The 17,179-nt window shown below is 59.7% G+C and overlaps 4 protein-coding genes across 5 annotated transcripts; 2 read left to right on the forward strand and 2 right to left on the reverse strand.

Annotated features, from left to right (window-relative positions):
• The first annotated feature begins 209 nt into the window (after positions 1–209).
• Positions 210–2,613, forward strand: LOC126643205 (bone morphogenetic protein 2-like). Its single transcript, XM_050321451.1, has 5 exons — positions 210–471; positions 601–737; positions 1,027–1,149; positions 1,638–1,869; positions 2,206–2,613. Exons 1-5 carry the CDS (start codon positions 210–212, stop codon positions 2,556–2,558), a joined length of 1,107 nt encoding a protein of 368 aa, XP_050177408.1. The 3' UTR covers positions 2,559–2,613.
• Positions 2,614–3,566: 953 nt separating this feature from the next.
• LOC126643187 (potassium voltage-gated channel subfamily V member 2-like) lies at positions 3,567–10,822 on the reverse strand. The gene is made up of 3 exons (XM_050321429.1): positions 10,643–10,822; positions 5,846–10,524; positions 3,567–4,465 (listed from the first exon to the last, which is right to left on the reverse strand). Exons 2-3 carry the CDS (start codon positions 7,091–7,093, stop codon positions 4,199–4,201), a joined length of 1,515 nt encoding a protein of 504 aa, XP_050177386.1. The 5' UTR covers positions 7,094–10,524; positions 10,643–10,822; the 3' UTR covers positions 3,567–4,198.
• Positions 10,823–13,811: 2,989 nt separating this feature from the next.
• Positions 13,812–15,349, reverse strand: NDUFA7 (NADH:ubiquinone oxidoreductase subunit A7). Of its 2 annotated transcripts, none has more exons than XR_007629693.1 (4): positions 15,239–15,349; positions 15,037–15,086; positions 14,720–14,952; positions 13,812–14,049 (listed from the first exon to the last, which is right to left on the reverse strand). XR_007629693.1 is itself a non-coding variant. In XM_050321492.1 (4 exons), exons 1-4 carry the CDS (start codon positions 15,287–15,289, stop codon positions 13,953–13,955), a joined length of 348 nt encoding a protein of 115 aa, XP_050177449.1. In that variant the 5' UTR covers positions 15,290–15,346; the 3' UTR covers positions 13,812–13,952. The 2 variants fall into 2 exon arrangements, 1 of the variants encoding a protein (XP_050177449.1); XM_050321492.1 differs by having other exon boundaries at positions 14,803–14,952; positions 15,239–15,346.
• Positions 15,350–15,354: 5 nt separating this feature from the next.
• Positions 15,355–16,022, forward strand: RPS28 (ribosomal protein S28). Its single transcript, XM_050321493.1, has 3 exons — positions 15,355–15,461; positions 15,649–15,696; positions 15,768–16,022. Exons 1-3 carry the CDS (start codon positions 15,423–15,425, stop codon positions 15,888–15,890), a joined length of 210 nt encoding a protein of 69 aa, XP_050177450.1. The 5' UTR covers positions 15,355–15,422; the 3' UTR covers positions 15,891–16,022.
• Positions 16,023–17,179: the final 1,157 nt, after the last annotated feature.

The following is a 17,179-nucleotide window of genomic DNA, read 5'->3' on the forward strand; positions in this document are numbered from 1 at the left end:
AGCCGCCCTCGCTCCCACTTGTGTACTGGGGCTAATTGGTGCAGGGGGCCCGGGAGCCCGGCTTCTCACCTTGTTAGCATGGCAATTAGCTCTCTTTACCGTCCTGATTGCTCCTGTGCATATTTCACTCCAATCCAGCTTTCCAGGGAGTTATAAATGCAGCGCCGAGGAGGCCGGGGAAGTGGAGCTGGGACAGGGATCACAGAGCCATGCTGGGGACTGTCCTGCTGCTGCTGGCCCTGGCCAAGCCGGCATGCCCGAGCCCGGCCGGCGTGACGAGCCGGCGGGCTGAGGCACTGAAAAAGCTGCTGGAAGTCTTCGGCATGGAAGACCCTCCAGCCCCCCCGGCTCACTTCAAGAAGCCACCCCAGTACATGGTGGATCTATTCAACACTGTCGCCAACGCGGATGGTGTCACCAAGAACCCTGACATCCTGGAGGGCAACACCGTTCGCAGCTTCCTGGACAGAAGTAAGGGGTGGGGTGGGATGGGGTCCTGGGATGCAGTGCTGGGATGGGGCTGCAGGGAGGGGCTGAGCATGACTAGTGGAGGTGCTGCCCCCGGTTTCGCTCCCCTTCTCAGCTCACGCTTCCCTCCAGCTCACAGCGAGGAGATGCGGTTCCTGTTCGTCCTCTCCAGCGTGGCCAAGAATGAGAAGATCCTGACGGCAGAGCTGCACCTCTTCCGCCTCTGGCCGAGGGTCACCGATGGACCCAAAAGGCACCACTTCTGCCAGGTGAGGAGGGGATGGGGCGGGGACGGAGCTGTCCCAAGGATGCCACAGGCGCACTGTGGTCGTTCGCCTGCAGTGGGAGCACAGCCCAGCCCTGGGATCGTACGAGCAAATGTTTCACAGAGTATCACAACGATTTAACCGTAGTGGGTTCTTAAATGTCCTTCTGGTACATGCAAACATCAGCAAAGGCACCTGAAGGCTGTGACAGATCCACGCTGGCAATTCCCCATCTCTGCTCACACCTCTGTCCGTGTTCATCCCCTCAGGCAGGACCTTTTTCCTTCCCCAGGTCAGCATCTACCAGGTGCTGGAGAAGGAAAATCCAGACACCCCTGGAGGGAAGAAGCTGCTGGCAGCCAGGCTCGTCTCACTGCAGACCTCGGGCTGGGAGGTCTTTGCCATCACACCTGCTGTGAGTTGCTTTCCCCCTGCTTAGGGCAGCCCAGAGAGAATGCCAGGGGTTCACACACAGGAGCTTTTTTAACCCAGGGGTTCACACACAGGAGATTTTTTTAACTCAGGGGTTCAAATGCAGGAGATTTTTTAACCCATTTCACCCCCAGCAGCCTTTTGGCTCCAGTGCAGTTTCCTGGCTGCCATCTCTGCAGTGACATGGGAGGGGTACATCCTCTGGCAGGACAAGAGTCCTGCCAAGAGGTCCAAGGGCTGCCCCATCCTGCCCCAAACTGGTCCTGCTGTTCCTCAGGGAGTGCCAGTGCTGGCTCCTGCCACAATCTCCCCTGGGCACACCCCTAGAGCAGCCCCTTCTCATGGCACACCGATTGTGGCCTCGGGGGTCCCAGTTTACACCCCCCTCCTGGCCTGGCCCCTGCCCTGGGGACACCAGCACGGTGCCTGTCCCAGCCCGCAGCCTGCGGTGACACCAGGTTGGTTCCCCAGGTTCGTGACTGGACCGAAGACGAAAGCAGCAACCAGGGTTTGCTGGTGACAGTGCAGGATCTGGGGGGGAGCCCGCTCGACCCCCCACCACTGCAGTTTGTGACTGGCCGGGACCACCACGAGAGCAAGAAGCCGCTGTTGGTGCTGTTCACCGACGACGGGCGCCGGGGAGCGTCACTGCCCACGGGCGGCTTCACAGGTGGGTCCCCCGTGCCCTGGCACAGCTCCCTCAGTGCCACCATCCCTTTCCTGGGGTGCTGCCCACGCGTGGGCTCCTCAAATCCGAAGCTCTTTGCCCGGCCAGAGGCAGAGGCTCTCTCCACCCCGGTTTAGCCTGCGCAGGGTGCTGCCTGCTTGCAGATGTGAAGCTGGATTTGGGTGTGGCTGTGAGACTGAGCCTGTCACCTCCTGGTGGCTCTGTCTGGGCTGGTGACCGGCTGTGGCCAGAGGGAGGGCCTGGGGGGCTGCAGCACCTTCTCCCAGGCTCATGCAGTGGTTAATGGCATCGGATGCTCCTTTCTGGTAGATTTAAAGCCTCTCCCAGCCAAGGTGCCGGTGCCCAAGCCAGCCGGGTCACGCAGCACACGTTCCCTGGACCGGCTCCAGCCCTGCCAGAGGCATCCCTTGTCCGTGGACTTCGAGGAGATCGGCTGGTCTGGCTGGATCATCTCCCCCCGGGGGTACAACGCCTTCCACTGCAAGGGCTCCTGCCCCTTCCCGCTGGGGGAGAACATGCGGCCCACGAACCACGCCACGGTGCAGTCCATCATCAACGCCCTGAAGCTGAGCGAGGGCGTCAGCACCCCGTGCTGTGTGCCCGACAAGCTCTACTCCATCAACCTCCTCTACTTCGATGACGACGAGAACGTGGTGCTCAAGCAGTACGACGACATGGTGGCCGGGAGCTGCGGCTGCCACTGAGCGGGAGGAGCAGGAGGTGGAAATGCCGCTGCAGCAGAGGCTGCTCCTGCTCCCTCCAGAGCATCAGTGGGGGGCCTTGGTCCCACAGACCCTCTAAAACAATCCTGGGTGAGAAAAGCAGGGGGGTGCTGGCTCTGCCCCTGGTGGTGTCACCCCCTGGGCAGTGCCCGGGAAGGCGCAGGGCCAAGCTCTGGTTAAGTCAACCTGAATGAGCCTGTGTGACTTGGCAGCCCTGGGCCAACAGCTCCATTTTGGGGTGTCCTGCGTGGGGGTGTGGGTGTCCCTGCCCGTGCAGAGGCTCCCGCAGGCTGTACTATATGTAAATAGCAAGAGCACTAATATATGACAGAAACTGCCTGTACACTGTCCTGTAAATGTCTGTACATTCCCATGTTGCTGTGACTTGTAATATGAATTCAGAGGAACTATTAAAAGTGCTGTTCTCTGAGGGCTGCCTGTGGACTCTGAACTGCTGCTGGGGATGGGGCTGGCCATGGGCAAGCAGGCACCCCATGGGCATGGGATGGGGGGCACATGGGGAGGGGCTGCAGGCAGAGGGATGAAGATTCAGCCACAGCCCAGTCTCCAGGGGCAAGGGGTGGAGGTTGGTGCACCCTATTCCTTGGAAGCTGAATGATCTAAGAATCCATCAGCCAGTCTGCAACGGGGTGGAAACCAGAGCTGACCAACACTGTGGGGTCAGGTCAGTGCTGGGGAGGTGTACAGAGGGTGGGTGTCAGTGTGGGTTCTGGGGAGCGGGTGTAGGTGTTGGCAGACAGGGCAGGGGTCCTTTTACACTCGCTGGCACAGCCCCCTTGTCCTCAGGTCCTCTTCCAACGCACCCAGGCCCAGGCAGCTCATCCCAAACCCCACGTGTGGACAGGCTCACCTGCATCCCTGAGAGCCCTGTCCTCACACTGCTGGGCAGGAGAGCCCTGGGGAGATGTCCCCTCCTCACCCAAATGATGAACAGTTTACACAGTGGCTGGCCAAGAATCCACGACAATGAAGGGTTTGGGCCTGGTTTATTAAATGCCTGTTCCTGGACTACAAGGTCTGTACCCCACAGTGCCCCCAGGTCCCATCACAGCAGCATCCCGAGGAAGGACTGTGCCTCCAGGCTCTAGGCAGAAGGAAGGAGAGTGGGTTTGTCTGGAAGGCTGCATGGTTGCAGCCTTTCCTGCAAATCCTCACCCAAATCTCCCAGCTGGACTTGGCCTGGACTGCTCATCTGCTGGGCTGGGAGGGAGTCACAGGGCCTGGGCAGGGGGAGCCCGTGCATGTTCCACTCAATGGGGAGAAGAGCAGCACCTGTGCAGGTGTCACAGTGGGCCACCGTCCTCAGACAGGTGACAGTCCAGCCCCACACATCCCACTGCTCACTCCCTGCGATTCCAGGGTGCCCCACAAGTCAGCCCATGCAGACAGACACACAGACACCCTGCCTGGGCAGGACAGCTGCCGAGGTGGCTCTGTGGGCCAGGGGTGTGGCACAAAGCAGTGAGGGGGGCCCAGCTGAGCAACAGCACAGCCCTGGACGCTGCTGGGACTCACTGCCCATGGGTCAGAGCCTCCCTGGAGGACAGGACCTGCTGGCCAGGATAGAGAGCAGGGGGTGTCCGGGGATGGGGGGCCTGTGGTCAGCGGTGATAGCGGGGGTCGTCTCTCCAGCACTCCGACAGCTTCCGCATGACTCGCTCCTTCAGGCGGATCCTCCTGGAGAGCTGGTGTGACTGACTTAGCTCATGAGCCTTCAGCTTGGCATAGTAGTCAGAAAACTTGTTGTAGAGGATGGAGATGGGCATGCCATTGAGGATGATGCCAAAGGAGATGCAGAGAAATGCCACCATCCTGCCGAGCACTGTGTCAGGCACGGTGTCTCCGTAGCCCACAGTGGAGAGGCTGACCTGAGGGAGGATGGGAAAAGATAAAATCCCAAGGGAACAAGCCCAGCAGACCCCACCAGATGGTGCTGGGACTCACCCACCCACCCCTCTGTGAGAGCCAGGTGTCACCTGGACCAGAATGACACAGAGACAGCAGCCAGCTCAGCTGTCCCCACTCCAGCAGCCTCCACAGGCAGGGCTCTGCAGAGCACAGGGTGGAGTGCTGCTGGCTGAGTCCCAGAGCAGAGAGCAGAGGTCAGACCTCTGTTCCGTCCCCACTTCACATGTGTCTCTTCAAGCCAGCTGGACACCCCGAGCTGAGCCCTCCCCAGCAGTCGGTGTCTGCTGCAGCTTCCTGCCCCCACGGAGCTGCGGCTCCAGCGCTTCCCGCACGGGAACTGCCCAGCCCCACAGGAACAAAGCTTTCCAAAGCCTCCATCCAAGGGAAACAGGCCCTGCCCAGAAATGCACCATGTTCGGTGACCAGGAGCAGGGCTGTGGGGTCAAGGTGAGAGCTGAGGCAGAGAGGTTTGACCTTTGCAGGGAGCTGTGCTCCCAGGGACAGGCTCGGCCTGGGGCATTGAAAGGCCTGAACCTTCTGATGCTGCCGAGTGATTTTGCCCTTCCTTGAGGAGGGATGAATTTGAAGCAGGCAGTCTGTGGTGGCCAAGGGGGCAGAAGTGATCTGTGGGATCATTTAATCTGTAAATCACAGTGCCCTTGTAACCCCTGGATTTTAAGTGCTTTAGGTACTCCTCATTTCGGAGTCAATACCAGGTCTATTCTAGTGCTCAGCTCAGCTGAGCTGTTGGCTCCTGGCACAAGCAGGGCAGCAAACAGGGGCAGCAAACAGCAAACAGCACACAGATAGCAAACAGCACACCCCCCAGTCTGTGTCCTCTCTCAGGACATGGGCCAAGGCACAATGTGCCCAAGGGTCCCACATGCAGCCCTGGGTCCCCCATCTCAGCCCCACAAGCTCTGACCCCCTTGTGCCTCCCAAGCCCAGCTGGGCTGTGATTCTGCACAAGCCTCAGGCTGCCCTGGGTGGCTCTCCCCATACCCATGGGGGCTGAACCACATCCACCAACACTTGAGTCCCCTGGGCTGAGTCACATCCCCCTTGTCACTAACTTAAGCCTGGAGGGTTCCCAGGCCACCACCTCTGTCCCACCATCCCAGACCAGCACCAGCTTCTGAGCCTCTGAGCTCAGTCCCAACCTCTGATTTCTTTTCTCAGAGCATGTCGGGCTCTGGGTTTCCCACCAGTACTGGGCTGGTAGGAAGGCTGGGCCCTTCCTGCTCCCTGGCCTGCAGCAGCGGTGAATCCCCCGAGCAGCAAGGCAGCCCCTACCCTCGGACCCCCGCCCCCCTGTCCGGAGGGAGCTGCGCAGGCCTTACCGCTGCCCACCACCACGCACACGGGATGCTGGTGAAGCCGGTGCCGGGGACATCGTGTTCCACCGAGTGTATGAGAGCCGAGAAGGTGAAGACACCCATGGCAATGAAGAGGAGGAGGCAGCAAACCTGCTGGTAGCACTGGCGCATGGTGAAGCTGAAGGCCCGCAGGCCGGTGGAGTGGCGCGCCAGCTTGAGGATGCGGAAGATCCTCATGAGCTTGATGAGCTTGAGCACCTTGCCCAGCTTGCTGACATTCTCCACCTTGTGCAGCTCCTCGTGGTAAAGCGTGTCTGCTTCGTCCAGGTTTTCAAAGAGGAGCTGGATGTAGAAGGGCAGGATGGCCACCAGGTCTATCGCATTAAATGCTGCCCGCAGAAAATTCTTGAAGCTGGAGGAGGATATGAGCCGCATGAGGTATTCGGAGGTGAAGAAGATGGCACAGATCATCTCCATCTGCTCCATCCACATCTTCCCTGTTTTGTTCTTCATCTCCTCCACTGTGCTCAGTGTCATGCCTACGATGGAGATAAGCACAAAGAAGCTCGACATGACGGCAATGATCTTGGCTGGGACAGAAGAGTACGGGTTCTCAATGAGGTTCCAGATCATCTTCCGAAACCCACCCAGAAATTTGCCATCAAACTGCTGCCCCGAGTCCAGGGGCTCCAGTTCTGCCTCCAGTTCCTTCTCTATTTTCAGGTACTCATTGAGTTCATCTTGCTTTTCCTCAAACAGGATCCGGCAGCAGCGTTGGGAGTATTTCAGATGGATGCCCCAGTACTCGATTTCCTCCACAAAGTTACTGGGGCACATCTCATCCATCACCCACAGGACCCCACTGCGGTAGAAGTGGAAGATGTAGTGGAAAACTGAAGGATCTCTGTCAAAGAAGTACTCATTCTTCTGCACCAAGTAGTCATCGCAGAGCTGCAGCTTCTTCGCAGGGTCCGTGTAAAGGGCCAGCTTCCCAAGCCTCGTGATGGGATACTGGGCCAGCACCTTGCAAGCTATCTGGAACGATTTGCCACCCACATTGATGTTGAGCAGGTATTTGTTCCTTTGGACAGGGGTCTCGCTCTCCTCGTTTCCATCTGCCACGCTCTGCAGGGAGCTCCACTGCTTTACCAGGCTGTCCTGCGCGAAGGGGATGTGCAGTGCCTCCTCCTCCAGGGTCCGCCGGCGGCCCCGGTGATCCCCGATCTTCAGGCTGGCCGAGAGGCTCGCGCGCCTGGTCCCCAGGTGCCTCATGGTGCCTGGCCCTCGGGAGCCGTGACTCCTGTTAGGGGCCGTGGGACGGCAGCTCCGGCTCCATGGGAACGCTCCTGCTGGGCAGGCGCTGGCTGGGATGAGCGCTGCGAGCTCGGAGGAGCCGGAGCAGCTGCCCGGGGGGCACTGCCGTGTCCCGGTGCAACGGGGCACCTGCCGGGGTCCCAAAGCCGATTGCTGATCAGATTGTGCTCCGCGTCGCAGGAGTCGGAGGCGGCCAAGAGCCCGCTCCTTAAGACACTAATGAGATTGAGGCACTAGTCCTTTATGCAAGGAACTATTTCCAGACCTGCACTTCTCTTTCCCCTCATGCTGTTCTTATTAGCTGTTTGCATTTGCCACACGTTACCTGTTTCCCAGAAGGACACCTGTGATAGCAATTTGCAAAGAGCACGATCTTGCCTCGGTTTACCCCCGCCAGCCCTACCTTGGCAGGACAGGAAGGTGCAGACACGAAGGATTTGTGGAGGCTTTGTACCCCCACACCAGATGCTGCTCTTGGCACTGGCCCTTCATTAAGCACTAATGCAGTTGTCTTGGCTCTGTCAGCTGTCACAGCCAGAAAGGGAGATGGTCGTGACCTCCCAGCTCATCCCTCAAGCCCCACAGTGCAGATTTACAGGGGATGAGGTGAAGGAACCACTTCAGTCTCCACACAGTGCCCGAGCAGATCCCCTGAGGGACAGGCTGCTCCTGCAGCCCTGCCCTGTGCCATCACATCAGCCTTCAGCCTCACCAGTCCCACAAGCAGGGTCAGGAACAGGACACTGAAAACTCAAGTAAGCAGTAAAAATTCCCCTGAACTATTGTAACTGAAAAGGAGGAAATAATCCTTTGGATTTCCAAGTAAAAGGGGAACCAAAATTAAACAGGTTTATCTTTGAGGCCTTACCCTAGAACCCTGACCTTGCTTCAACATGTAACACATCACACTGATCTCTATGAACTGGTTAATTAAATACAGAGACCTGGAGCACAAAGCTGCTCCTGGCCCAAAACCAGCTCGGGCTCCACTACAATTGAAGTTTTTGAGCCTTGGGATTAGGACAACAAAAATACTTCTGGCACCGGATAGAGGAAGGGAAACTGCTGTCACAAAACACAGCCCCAGGTTTTGGCACAAGATCCAGAAAATATGTTTCTTTCAACCCTGAAGCACTTGGCTCAGGGAGCAGTAAGCTAAACCTGCAAGGTCTTGCAAGTTTGCCTCTGGGCCTCACTCCTCATTGAACAGAGAGAGGGCTCTGCCCCACACCACAGAGCAGCAGCTCAGCTGGGGCTCAGCGGGGCAGTGGAGCTCAGAGGACCATCTGGGACTGGCTGACTTTGGCCACGTGGCCCTGACAGCACCAGCACTTCCACAGCCCCAGCTCAGCCCTGTCCTGCCGGCACTCCTGGAGCCCCTCCCGCTCTACAGGACTCCCCACTCCGTGCACTGCTCTGACAAAGAAGGGACAAGCTCAGGCAGTTTTTTCACCTTGTTGTAGGCTGAGCTCCCCACTTGTCCCCTGTTTGGCAACAGCACTCCTAGTGCCAGTGCCAGCTGTTTCTGTCCCCACCCTCTCCATTCACTCTGCTCCCTGTATTTCACTTCTCTGCTACAGCTGGAGTGTGCTGGAGTCACGTCCACCCCAGGCAGGCAGAGCAGCACCTGCTTCCAGCCCACCCACCATGAATCCTCCTTCCCAGGATGTGACAGTCCAAATGTGATGCAGCCTCCGAACTCCCAACTACAGAATTTAAGCAAACACACAAATGCAGGAAAATTAAAGACTCCAGAAGTCATTAGTTTCACGTTCTTTATTCTCCCGTGTCAGTTAGCACAGCTATTTCCCCCTATCCCTATGGAAACAGAAGCAAGGTTGTGTGCTCTTGCAAATGACTCCCTGCTACTAAAAATAGCAGCCCTAGAATAACTCAGGACTCCACACCACATTTAGAAGTCTCTCCCATGGGGTATGGCAGCACTCACAGGCTCTCCAGGAGCGGAAGATCCCTGCTCCAAGGTTGATGACTGGCATCTGCTTGGCAAGACAAGTTCCCACCTTCAAGGCACAGAGGTCAGCAGCCAAGGCAGCAGCTTTGTGCAGAGGGAACATTTGTGCAAGGTGCACGTGGCCCAGAGGCACTAGGCACTAATCTGCCCCTGCACAGCCAGTTCCAAGGCACACAGCACTGAGCCCTTTGGCTGGAGCTCCATGTGCCACACAGAGTGTCTGACCCAAGATGTGGCTTATTTCAAAGGACACCTCCACCAGACCAAGGTGCTCAGAGCCCTGTCTAACTTGGCCCCAGGGATGGGGCAGCCACAGCTGCCCTGGGCACCTAACCATTAGACCTTCCTTCCTCTTGTCCCACCTAAACCCAACCTGTCAGTTTGTAACTGTTGCCCCCTGTCCTGTCTCCATCTATCTTACAACCTCCCTTTAGACATGGACAGGACAACACAGTCTCATGGAGCTGTCTCTTCTCCAGCAGTTGCCCTGATGAAGATTCAGGGCAGGACCAGATGAGGGTGCAGGACCTTGCACTTGACCTTACAGAACTTCATGAAGTTCTCGTGGGCCTGAGGGTCTCTCTGGATGACATCCCCCCTCTCCCAGCTGCACCCACAGCCTGGCCTCATCCTCAGACTGGCTGAGGGTCCCCTTGATCCCACTCTGCACAGCACCAATGAAGGCACAGAATAGCACTGGTCCCAGTACAGACCCCCAAGAGACACCACTCATGTCAGAACAGTTTTAAGGAAGACACATTAACAGTGTTAGAGGAGCCACAGCCAGCGCTCAGCAGCGGGGTGGGCAGAGCAGGTCTGTAAAAGCGGAGATGTTTGTGTGAGGGAGTGTGTGAGGAGCTGCCTGCCTGGGGGCCAAGGAGCTCCGTGGTGGAACTGTCAGTAAAAGCCCCCTGCTGTGGATCTGAGCAGCATCAAACACTAGTGCAAACACGGAACATTTGTCTGGTCTGTGCAGAGTCAGTGAGCTCCTACGGAAACGGGTGAGGAAGCCCCCGTTCCCTGACAAAATCCAGGGGGAAGAATGGAGCAGGTGAAAAAAGGCTCTTGGCTGGGAGTGGAGGGCAACAGTGAACAGCACCTGGCATTTCACAGAGAAAAACATCTTTGGGTCCAAGGCCACGCTGGTGGGAATCAGCATTAACAACTGGAGCTCAGAACAATTAAGACATTCCTACCATCTTTGTGAGGGCTGATTTCACAGTGCCAGGGAAGGTCCTGTACTATTTCCAGAGCCAAAGTAGTCCCACAGTCTAAGACCTATTTCCAAGGGGAGCATTCTCTTGGTATTCAGTTTAACAACCCAGGTTTGAGAGCTAATATCCAATTCAGTCAGGCTGTGTGGCGAGCATGAGAGAGACCAGGCTAGTCCCACCTCGTCACCTCGGTGTAAAGATCCCTGTTACCAAAACAGAAAAACACCTGGTTATTGACAGTCCTTGGACCAAAAACCTGGTTTGACTTCAGTCTGTGCAAAGTGGAAGAAAGAAACCCACACCAGAAGATGAGTAGCTTACTATGGGTGCTCCATGTCCTTGGCAGCAGAGGAAAGGGGAGAGTTCTGCTGCTTCAGGGCAGACTGAAGACCAGCAGCAGGAAAGCTGGGAAAAGCTACTCCTGGGGGGGAATGCTCTAGAGGCCAGAAACACAGGGAAAGAAGGCATTTCTCCCTCAGGCACACACAGTACATGGGTGCAAGACACTTACCCTTCAGGGAAAGGAGCCTGTCTGGCTCTTGCCAGACATAAGCTGTTCCCTGGATGCTTTTTCGAGACTGACAGTGTTAGATCGGCTTTTTGCTTTGAACAGGCCCCACACAGCAACAGAACCCGCAGCTACCAGGATGCTCAGGAGCCCTGGAGAGGAGAATGCACAAGCAGAGACCCACTCACTGCCCTGCTCTGGGCATCAGGACTGGGCCCTGCTGCCCAACACCCTGAGCCAACAGCCAGAGATGAGCAGCTTCCCTTGAGGGCAAAGGACAGGCAGAGAGGAGGAGAGTTAGTGCTGGATCACACGGCATGGCCTCTCCAAGGACACAGCACATCCAAGGCAGAGCAATAATTAAGCTGTGGTGTCAGGCCTCCCTCAGCCCCTTCCAGCACAGCAAAAGCAGCTACTTATACAGGCCTGGAATTGACTCCATCAAGATACTGTATTTATAGCCCATGGCAGGACCAAGATCCTGAGTCTCACATACCTGCAACAATCAAGATCCACATGTAACCTTGACTCCTCGATGGCACAGAGACCCCAGGCTCGGGAGTAGCTGAGGCCTCTGTAAGGAAAGAGAGGCAAGTCCATCAGGCTTCCAACTCACCTTACAATCAGCATTCAAAGTAATCTCCAACCCACACCTGTCTGAGTTCCCAGCTCACCTCAAGAGTGCTAAACGGTCTTTTTCAATTCAAGCAAAACTTTTATCTGTCACTACTGTGATTAGCCCACATTGGAGGAAAAAAGTCCTACTGGAAATGTTAACAATGAAAGTTGGGAAATTTCCTAGCTGGAGCTGCAGCATCTCGACCTGTCCTCCAGACACCGGGAGGCCACAGGTACGGCCAAAACCCAGCTCATCTCCCCACCTGCCAACTGAACTGGTGCAGGCACCAAGCCCAAACCCGGTCTGCCACACCTGCAGTAATCCCCATCCTCTCCACGCTCATGGTGCTGCAGTTCCCAGACACCACGGAAACCCCCGGGTAAGGGAAGCCAGAACAGCACTACCAAGCACAGAGGACACCCCACGGAGCCGAGCAGCAGGCGCCGGCCGTGCTGGGGGTGCAGACACTGCCCGGACACCGGACGGCCCAGAAGTGCCTCCCTCATCCTCATCCTCTTCCTCTTCCTCTTCCCCTCAGCCTGCCCATTCCCCAGGGATCAGAGGAGCTCGGGAGGCAGGCAGACTCCCGTGCCCCGGCTCGTTGGGAGGGAGGTGCTGGGGATCGCGTGTTCCGAAGAAGGAAGCAGGCACTACAAAGGCGCTTCCCGAGGGAGCCCCGGGGGGCGTCAGCGCCGTCCCAGCCGGAGGAAGATGAAGGTGGGGGTCCCCCCCAGCGCTTCCTCCACCCACAGTGACCCGCAGCTGCCCCGGAGAGCCCGGAGACGGCGGGAAACAAAGGCTTCCGACCGCTGTGCCGCCCCGCGCCCCCCGTACCTGCGCTGCCGGCGGGCGGCCCCGCCGAGCTCCAGGGCAGGGTCCCCGCGGGGCCGCCGGGACTCGGCTCCACCGGGGTCGCGGTCCCGCAGTCCTGCTCGTCCTCTTCGTCCGGGCAGTCGGGGTGGCCGTCGCAGACCCAGTCCCGGGGGAAGCAGAGCTGGTCGGGCGCGCACTGGAACTGGTCCGGGCGGCAGCGGGACGGGGCAGCTGCGGGAGCGGCGTGAGGGGCTGAGGGGATGGGGGCTGAGGGGATGGGGGCTGAGGGGATGGGGGCTGAGGGGATGGGGGCTGAGGGGATGGGGGCTGAGGGGATGGGGTGGCTGAGGGGATGGGGGGGCTGAGGGGAACCCCCCGCACACCCCCCCACACCGCACAGCGCGCGCGAGGGCACCGGCCAATGAGAGCCAAGGGCGTGCGCGGGGAGCCAATGGGCGCCGCCCGCCCGGCCGCTCCCCCGACTCACCGCTCTCCGGCGGCAGCGGCAGCCCCGGCGGCGGCAGCGGCAGCAGCACCGCGAGCACCAGCGCCAGCCCCGGCAGCCCCGGCCCGGCCATGCCGCGGGCCCGCACCGAGCGGCTCCGCACCGAGGGGGCTCCCGCCGCTGCAGAGGCAGAGCGCGTGCGCTCGGGTCCGGCCACCACCAACCAATGGGGTGGGCGGAGGGGCGGGGCCCTAGCGCGGGGGGCGGGACCACGGTGCGGTGTCACGTGATCGGGGCCGGAGGGATCTCCGGGGCAAGACAGGCCCTGCCCGGCCCCGCTCCCGGCACTGCCCCCTGCCCGGCCCGGGCACCGCTCCCGGCTCTGCCCCCGGCCCGGTCCGGCCCGGCCCCGCTCCGGCACTGCCCCCTGGCCCTGCTCCCGGCACTGCCCCCTGCCCGGTCCGGGCACCGCTCCCGGCTCTGCCCCCGGCCCGGTCCGGCCCGGCACCGCTCCCGGCTCTGCCCCCGGCCCGGTCCGGCCCGGCCCCGCTCCCGGCACTGCCCCCCTGCCCGGCCCGGGCACCGCTCCCGGCACTGACCCCCTGCCCGACCCGGGCCCCGCTCCCGGCACTGCCCCCGGCCCGGCACCGCCTCAGCGCGGCACACGGAGCTGCCCCTGCCCGGGTGAGCCCCCTCCCCGCTCTGGGAACAGCCGCCCTGTCCCGTGGTTCCCTGGAAAACCATCAGCAGCGCGGTGGCCCGTGATCCACTGTCCCCGGGGAGGGGCCGGCCCATGCTCAGCCCCTGCGAGCAGCTCAGCCCCCGAGCAGTGTGTGGCTGCAGCAGGACGAGGGGACTGCGGGGAGAGTGTCACAGGCTGCTCAAATTGTCTCTTCCTTCCCAATCAGAGCATCAGCAGGCCCGGTGGGCAAGGCTGTGCTTTACTCAGCTCTGCCCTTCACTGGCATCTCGTCTGCAGCTCACAAACCCCCCCAGCCTGCGCTCAAACTTCTGTGCTGTGTCGCTGTTCCAGTCAAACCTTACACGGGCATTAAAGGGCAGTAACTTGAATAACTCAAACAGAACACACAAAGTAGGGAAGGGGTGTAGTCACAGTTTTAAATACATTTATTAGTAAGGTATCAGCTCCCTGCAGCACTCCTGAAGCCAAATCCACCACAGACTCCCCACTGGAGCTGCTCTGGAAGCACCTGAGCCCATCCCGCAGCCTTGGCTCACTCCCTGCTCACAGGTAGGGCTGGTCCTTGGAAATCTCCCACTTCCTAAGTGGTGGTCCTGGTGTCACTGCTTTTTTCTGTGCTGTTGTCACTGCAGAGCCTGAACTGGGGTAGAGCAAGGAAGAGAGAGGAGAGGCTTTAGCAACTCTATGGAAATCACACTCAGATTTAATCAGTCCAGATTGGAATAGTCCTGGAGAAGTCTGTTGGTCACAGTCCCAGAATGGTTTGGGTTGGAAGGGACATTGATGATGTCCACAGGCAGGGACAACCTTCCACTAGCCCAGGTGGCTCCAAGCCCCATCCAACCTGGCCTTGGACACTTCCAGGGATCCAGGGGCAGCCACAGCTGCTCTGAGAAACCTGTGCCAGGGCCTCCCCACCCTCACAGGCAGGAATTCCTTCCCAGTCTCCCATCTAACCCTGCTCTCTGGCAGTGGGAAGCCATTCCCCTGTGTCCTGTCCCTCCATTCCTTGTCCCCAGTCCCTCTCCAGCTCTCCTGAAGCCCCTTTAGGCCCTGCAAGGGGTCTCAGGTCTCCCTGGAGCTTCTCCAGTTGAACCCCCCAGCTCTCCCAGCCTGGCTCCAGAGCAGAGGGGCTCCAGCCTTTGATGCATCATTGTGGCCTCCTCTGGACTTGTCCAGTATATCTACATCTTTCTTGGATGCCCCAGAGCTGGACACAAGTACTCCAGAGCAGAGTAACTGAACTTCCTGCCACCTCGTTTATTTACAAGCAGATACGGACACAATTAGTTCCACGTTCACCTACCAACCTGGGTAACTCCGCACCGCGTTCCTGGTGTAAATGAGGGTTGACCCCGCTCAGCAGCGGCAGCACCGCCCAGGCCAGACCTACCTGCCGGGCTGTGCCCCTGCAGCCAGAGTCTTCTGCGCCGCCACCACCACCACGGGCGGCAGCGACTCGCGGCGCCCGTCCCGGCCACAGTAATAGTTATCGGCGAACTTGTGGCTGGGGCCCACCGGGAGCCGCGGCGGCGGCTGCGTCCTGGGCAGAGAGCATTGCGAGCATCAGCGGCGGCGCCCCGGCCTCGCTCCGCGCCCCGCCCGCCGCCCGGCCCGGCCCCGGCACCTCTTGGAGATCTCCCCGTAGCGCAGATGCAGCTTCGCCTGGAGGTCCCGCTGCAAGGCAAGGCCGGAGCGGCTCAGGCGGGGCGCTGCGCCGGGGGCTCCGCAGAGCCGGGGGCGCAGCGCGGCGCCCCGCAGAGCAGGGGTCGGGGCACGGGCAGGGACCGGGACCCGTCTCAGCCCGCCCGGCCCGGCGCTCTCCTCACCCCCGCCAGGAAGTTCCGCAGCCGCTGGATGATCCGCGTCGCCGTCGCCATCTTGGGCCGCCCTGAAGGGCAGCGCCGCGGGGGGCGCCGGGAGCGCGCGCGGGGCGCGCCGGGTCTCGCGAGACTCGGCGCTATATAAAGCGGCGCGGGAGAGCCCTGCCCCTTTCCGCGCCCCGGAGCCGCCATGGACACGAGCCGCGTGCAGCCCATCAAGCTGGCCAGGGTGGGGTGAGGGGTCAGGGGGTGTGAGCGGGCCGTGGGGGCGTGAGGGGACCGGGGTGGGCGTGAGGGGACCGGGGTGGGAGTGAGGGCCGGGGTGGGAGTGAGGGGGCCGGGGTGGGAATGAGGGGACCGGGGTGGGAGTGAGGGGGCCGGGGCGGCCGCGCTGACCCTCCGCTCTGTCCCCGCAGGTCACCAAGGTGCTGGGCCGGACCGGGTCCCAGGGGCAGTGCACGCAGGTGAGCGGGCCGGGCCGGGTTAGGGTGCGGGGGCTGGGCCCGGCAGGGCTGACGCGGTGCCGCCCCTGCAGGTGCGCGTTGAGTTCATGGACGACACGAGCCGCTCCATCATCCGCAACGTGAAGGGCCCGGTGCGAGAGGGGGACGTTCTCACCCTGCTGGAGTCGGAGCGCGAGGCCCGGCGGCTGCGCTGAGCGGGACCGGCCCGAGCGCCCGTCCCGGGGGATGGAGCCTGGCGACCGGCCCTGATCGTCCGCCGGGATGGAGCCTCGGGGGTGGGGAGGAGCGTGGTGGTGTTGCCGTTGCAATAAAGGGTTTTTCCAGTAGTCCCGTGCCCGGGTCTCACTCAGCGAGCGCCTGGGAGCTCTATCTCGTACCTGCGGCTTTCCTCGGGCTCAGCAGGGACAGCAGCACGCCCTGCTTGTTGCTGGGGTTACACATAATGCCTTCCTTGTAACGTGACTGCGTTATTGCATCTTTATTGACCTGTCACAACAAAAATAATCGTGTTTTGATTACAGCAGCCTTGGTCCTGACCTTCCTGGTAAGGGATTTTCTGTATGTAATAGTGAAGTGGTGCCAGAAACTTAACGGGATCTCAGTGGAATTTAATCACAAGTTGGAAATCAAGCTTGGTACCAGCTTGCAAAGCAACAGCCTGCTGCTTCTGTCTGTCTGTCTGTCCTTAGTAAGCTGTTCTCTGAGTGCTGCTATAAATACACCTCCTTGCTGTCCTTCCTGTCAGTTACATGCAGAGAGCAAGTGCTTCTCTCTCCCCTTGGATTTACTGACTCCTCTACCTCACTTTCTTCAGCTTTCCCCTCCACCACAAGATCAGCTAGTGAGCTGTATTGCTTTAGGAGATTACATGAAGCAAAAGTGTGGCTGAAAAATTAAGGAATGAGCCTGAAAACTGTTCTGGCTCGAGGGCTGTTTTTTAAGGACTGGTGTTTTCCATTGGCTTAGACTGGTCCTGGTTTGTGGTGTGTTTAAGCCAAGTCAGGTCTGCAGTTCCTGTTCAGTGATCTCTGATGTGAGTGTTCTTTGTCCTGCAGTGTCCTGAGCATGACTGGGGCAGTTCAGTGGCAGTGGGACTGAGGGGCTGGGTGTCCTAAAGCTGAGCAGAGCACTGTTGGGACAGGTGTGCAAATTGCTGAACTGGAGCAGGCAGTGATGACTGCTGTAGGGCTGGTGTTTGAGAGTATTTGTGGGATTTTTTTCTACAGGTGTTAGCTGTGCCCTGGGTAGCTCATGGGCAGCCTGAGGTGAATTTTGTGCCCTGGAGAAAGCCCTTGTCAATGTGCTCATGCTGTTGCTCAGTTTTAGAGCATCACACGAGGCTGTGCTCTGAGCAGAGCTCAGAACTGGCCCTGAGTGCCAGAAGTCCTCAGAGTTTACATCTCTGGCTGCTGTTTGTTCCCTCACAGCCTCAGCAGTGACCCAAGAGCGTTTGCTCCGGCCCTGCCAGCCCTGACTGCTGGGT

The sequence above is a fragment of the Myiozetetes cayanensis genome, unplaced genomic scaffold (genome assembly GCF_022539395.1).
Source record: "Myiozetetes cayanensis isolate MyiCay16 unplaced genomic scaffold, myiCay2020 scf26, whole genome shotgun sequence".
Taxonomy (NCBI): Eukaryota; Metazoa; Chordata; class Aves; order Passeriformes; family Tyrannidae; genus Myiozetetes; species Myiozetetes cayanensis.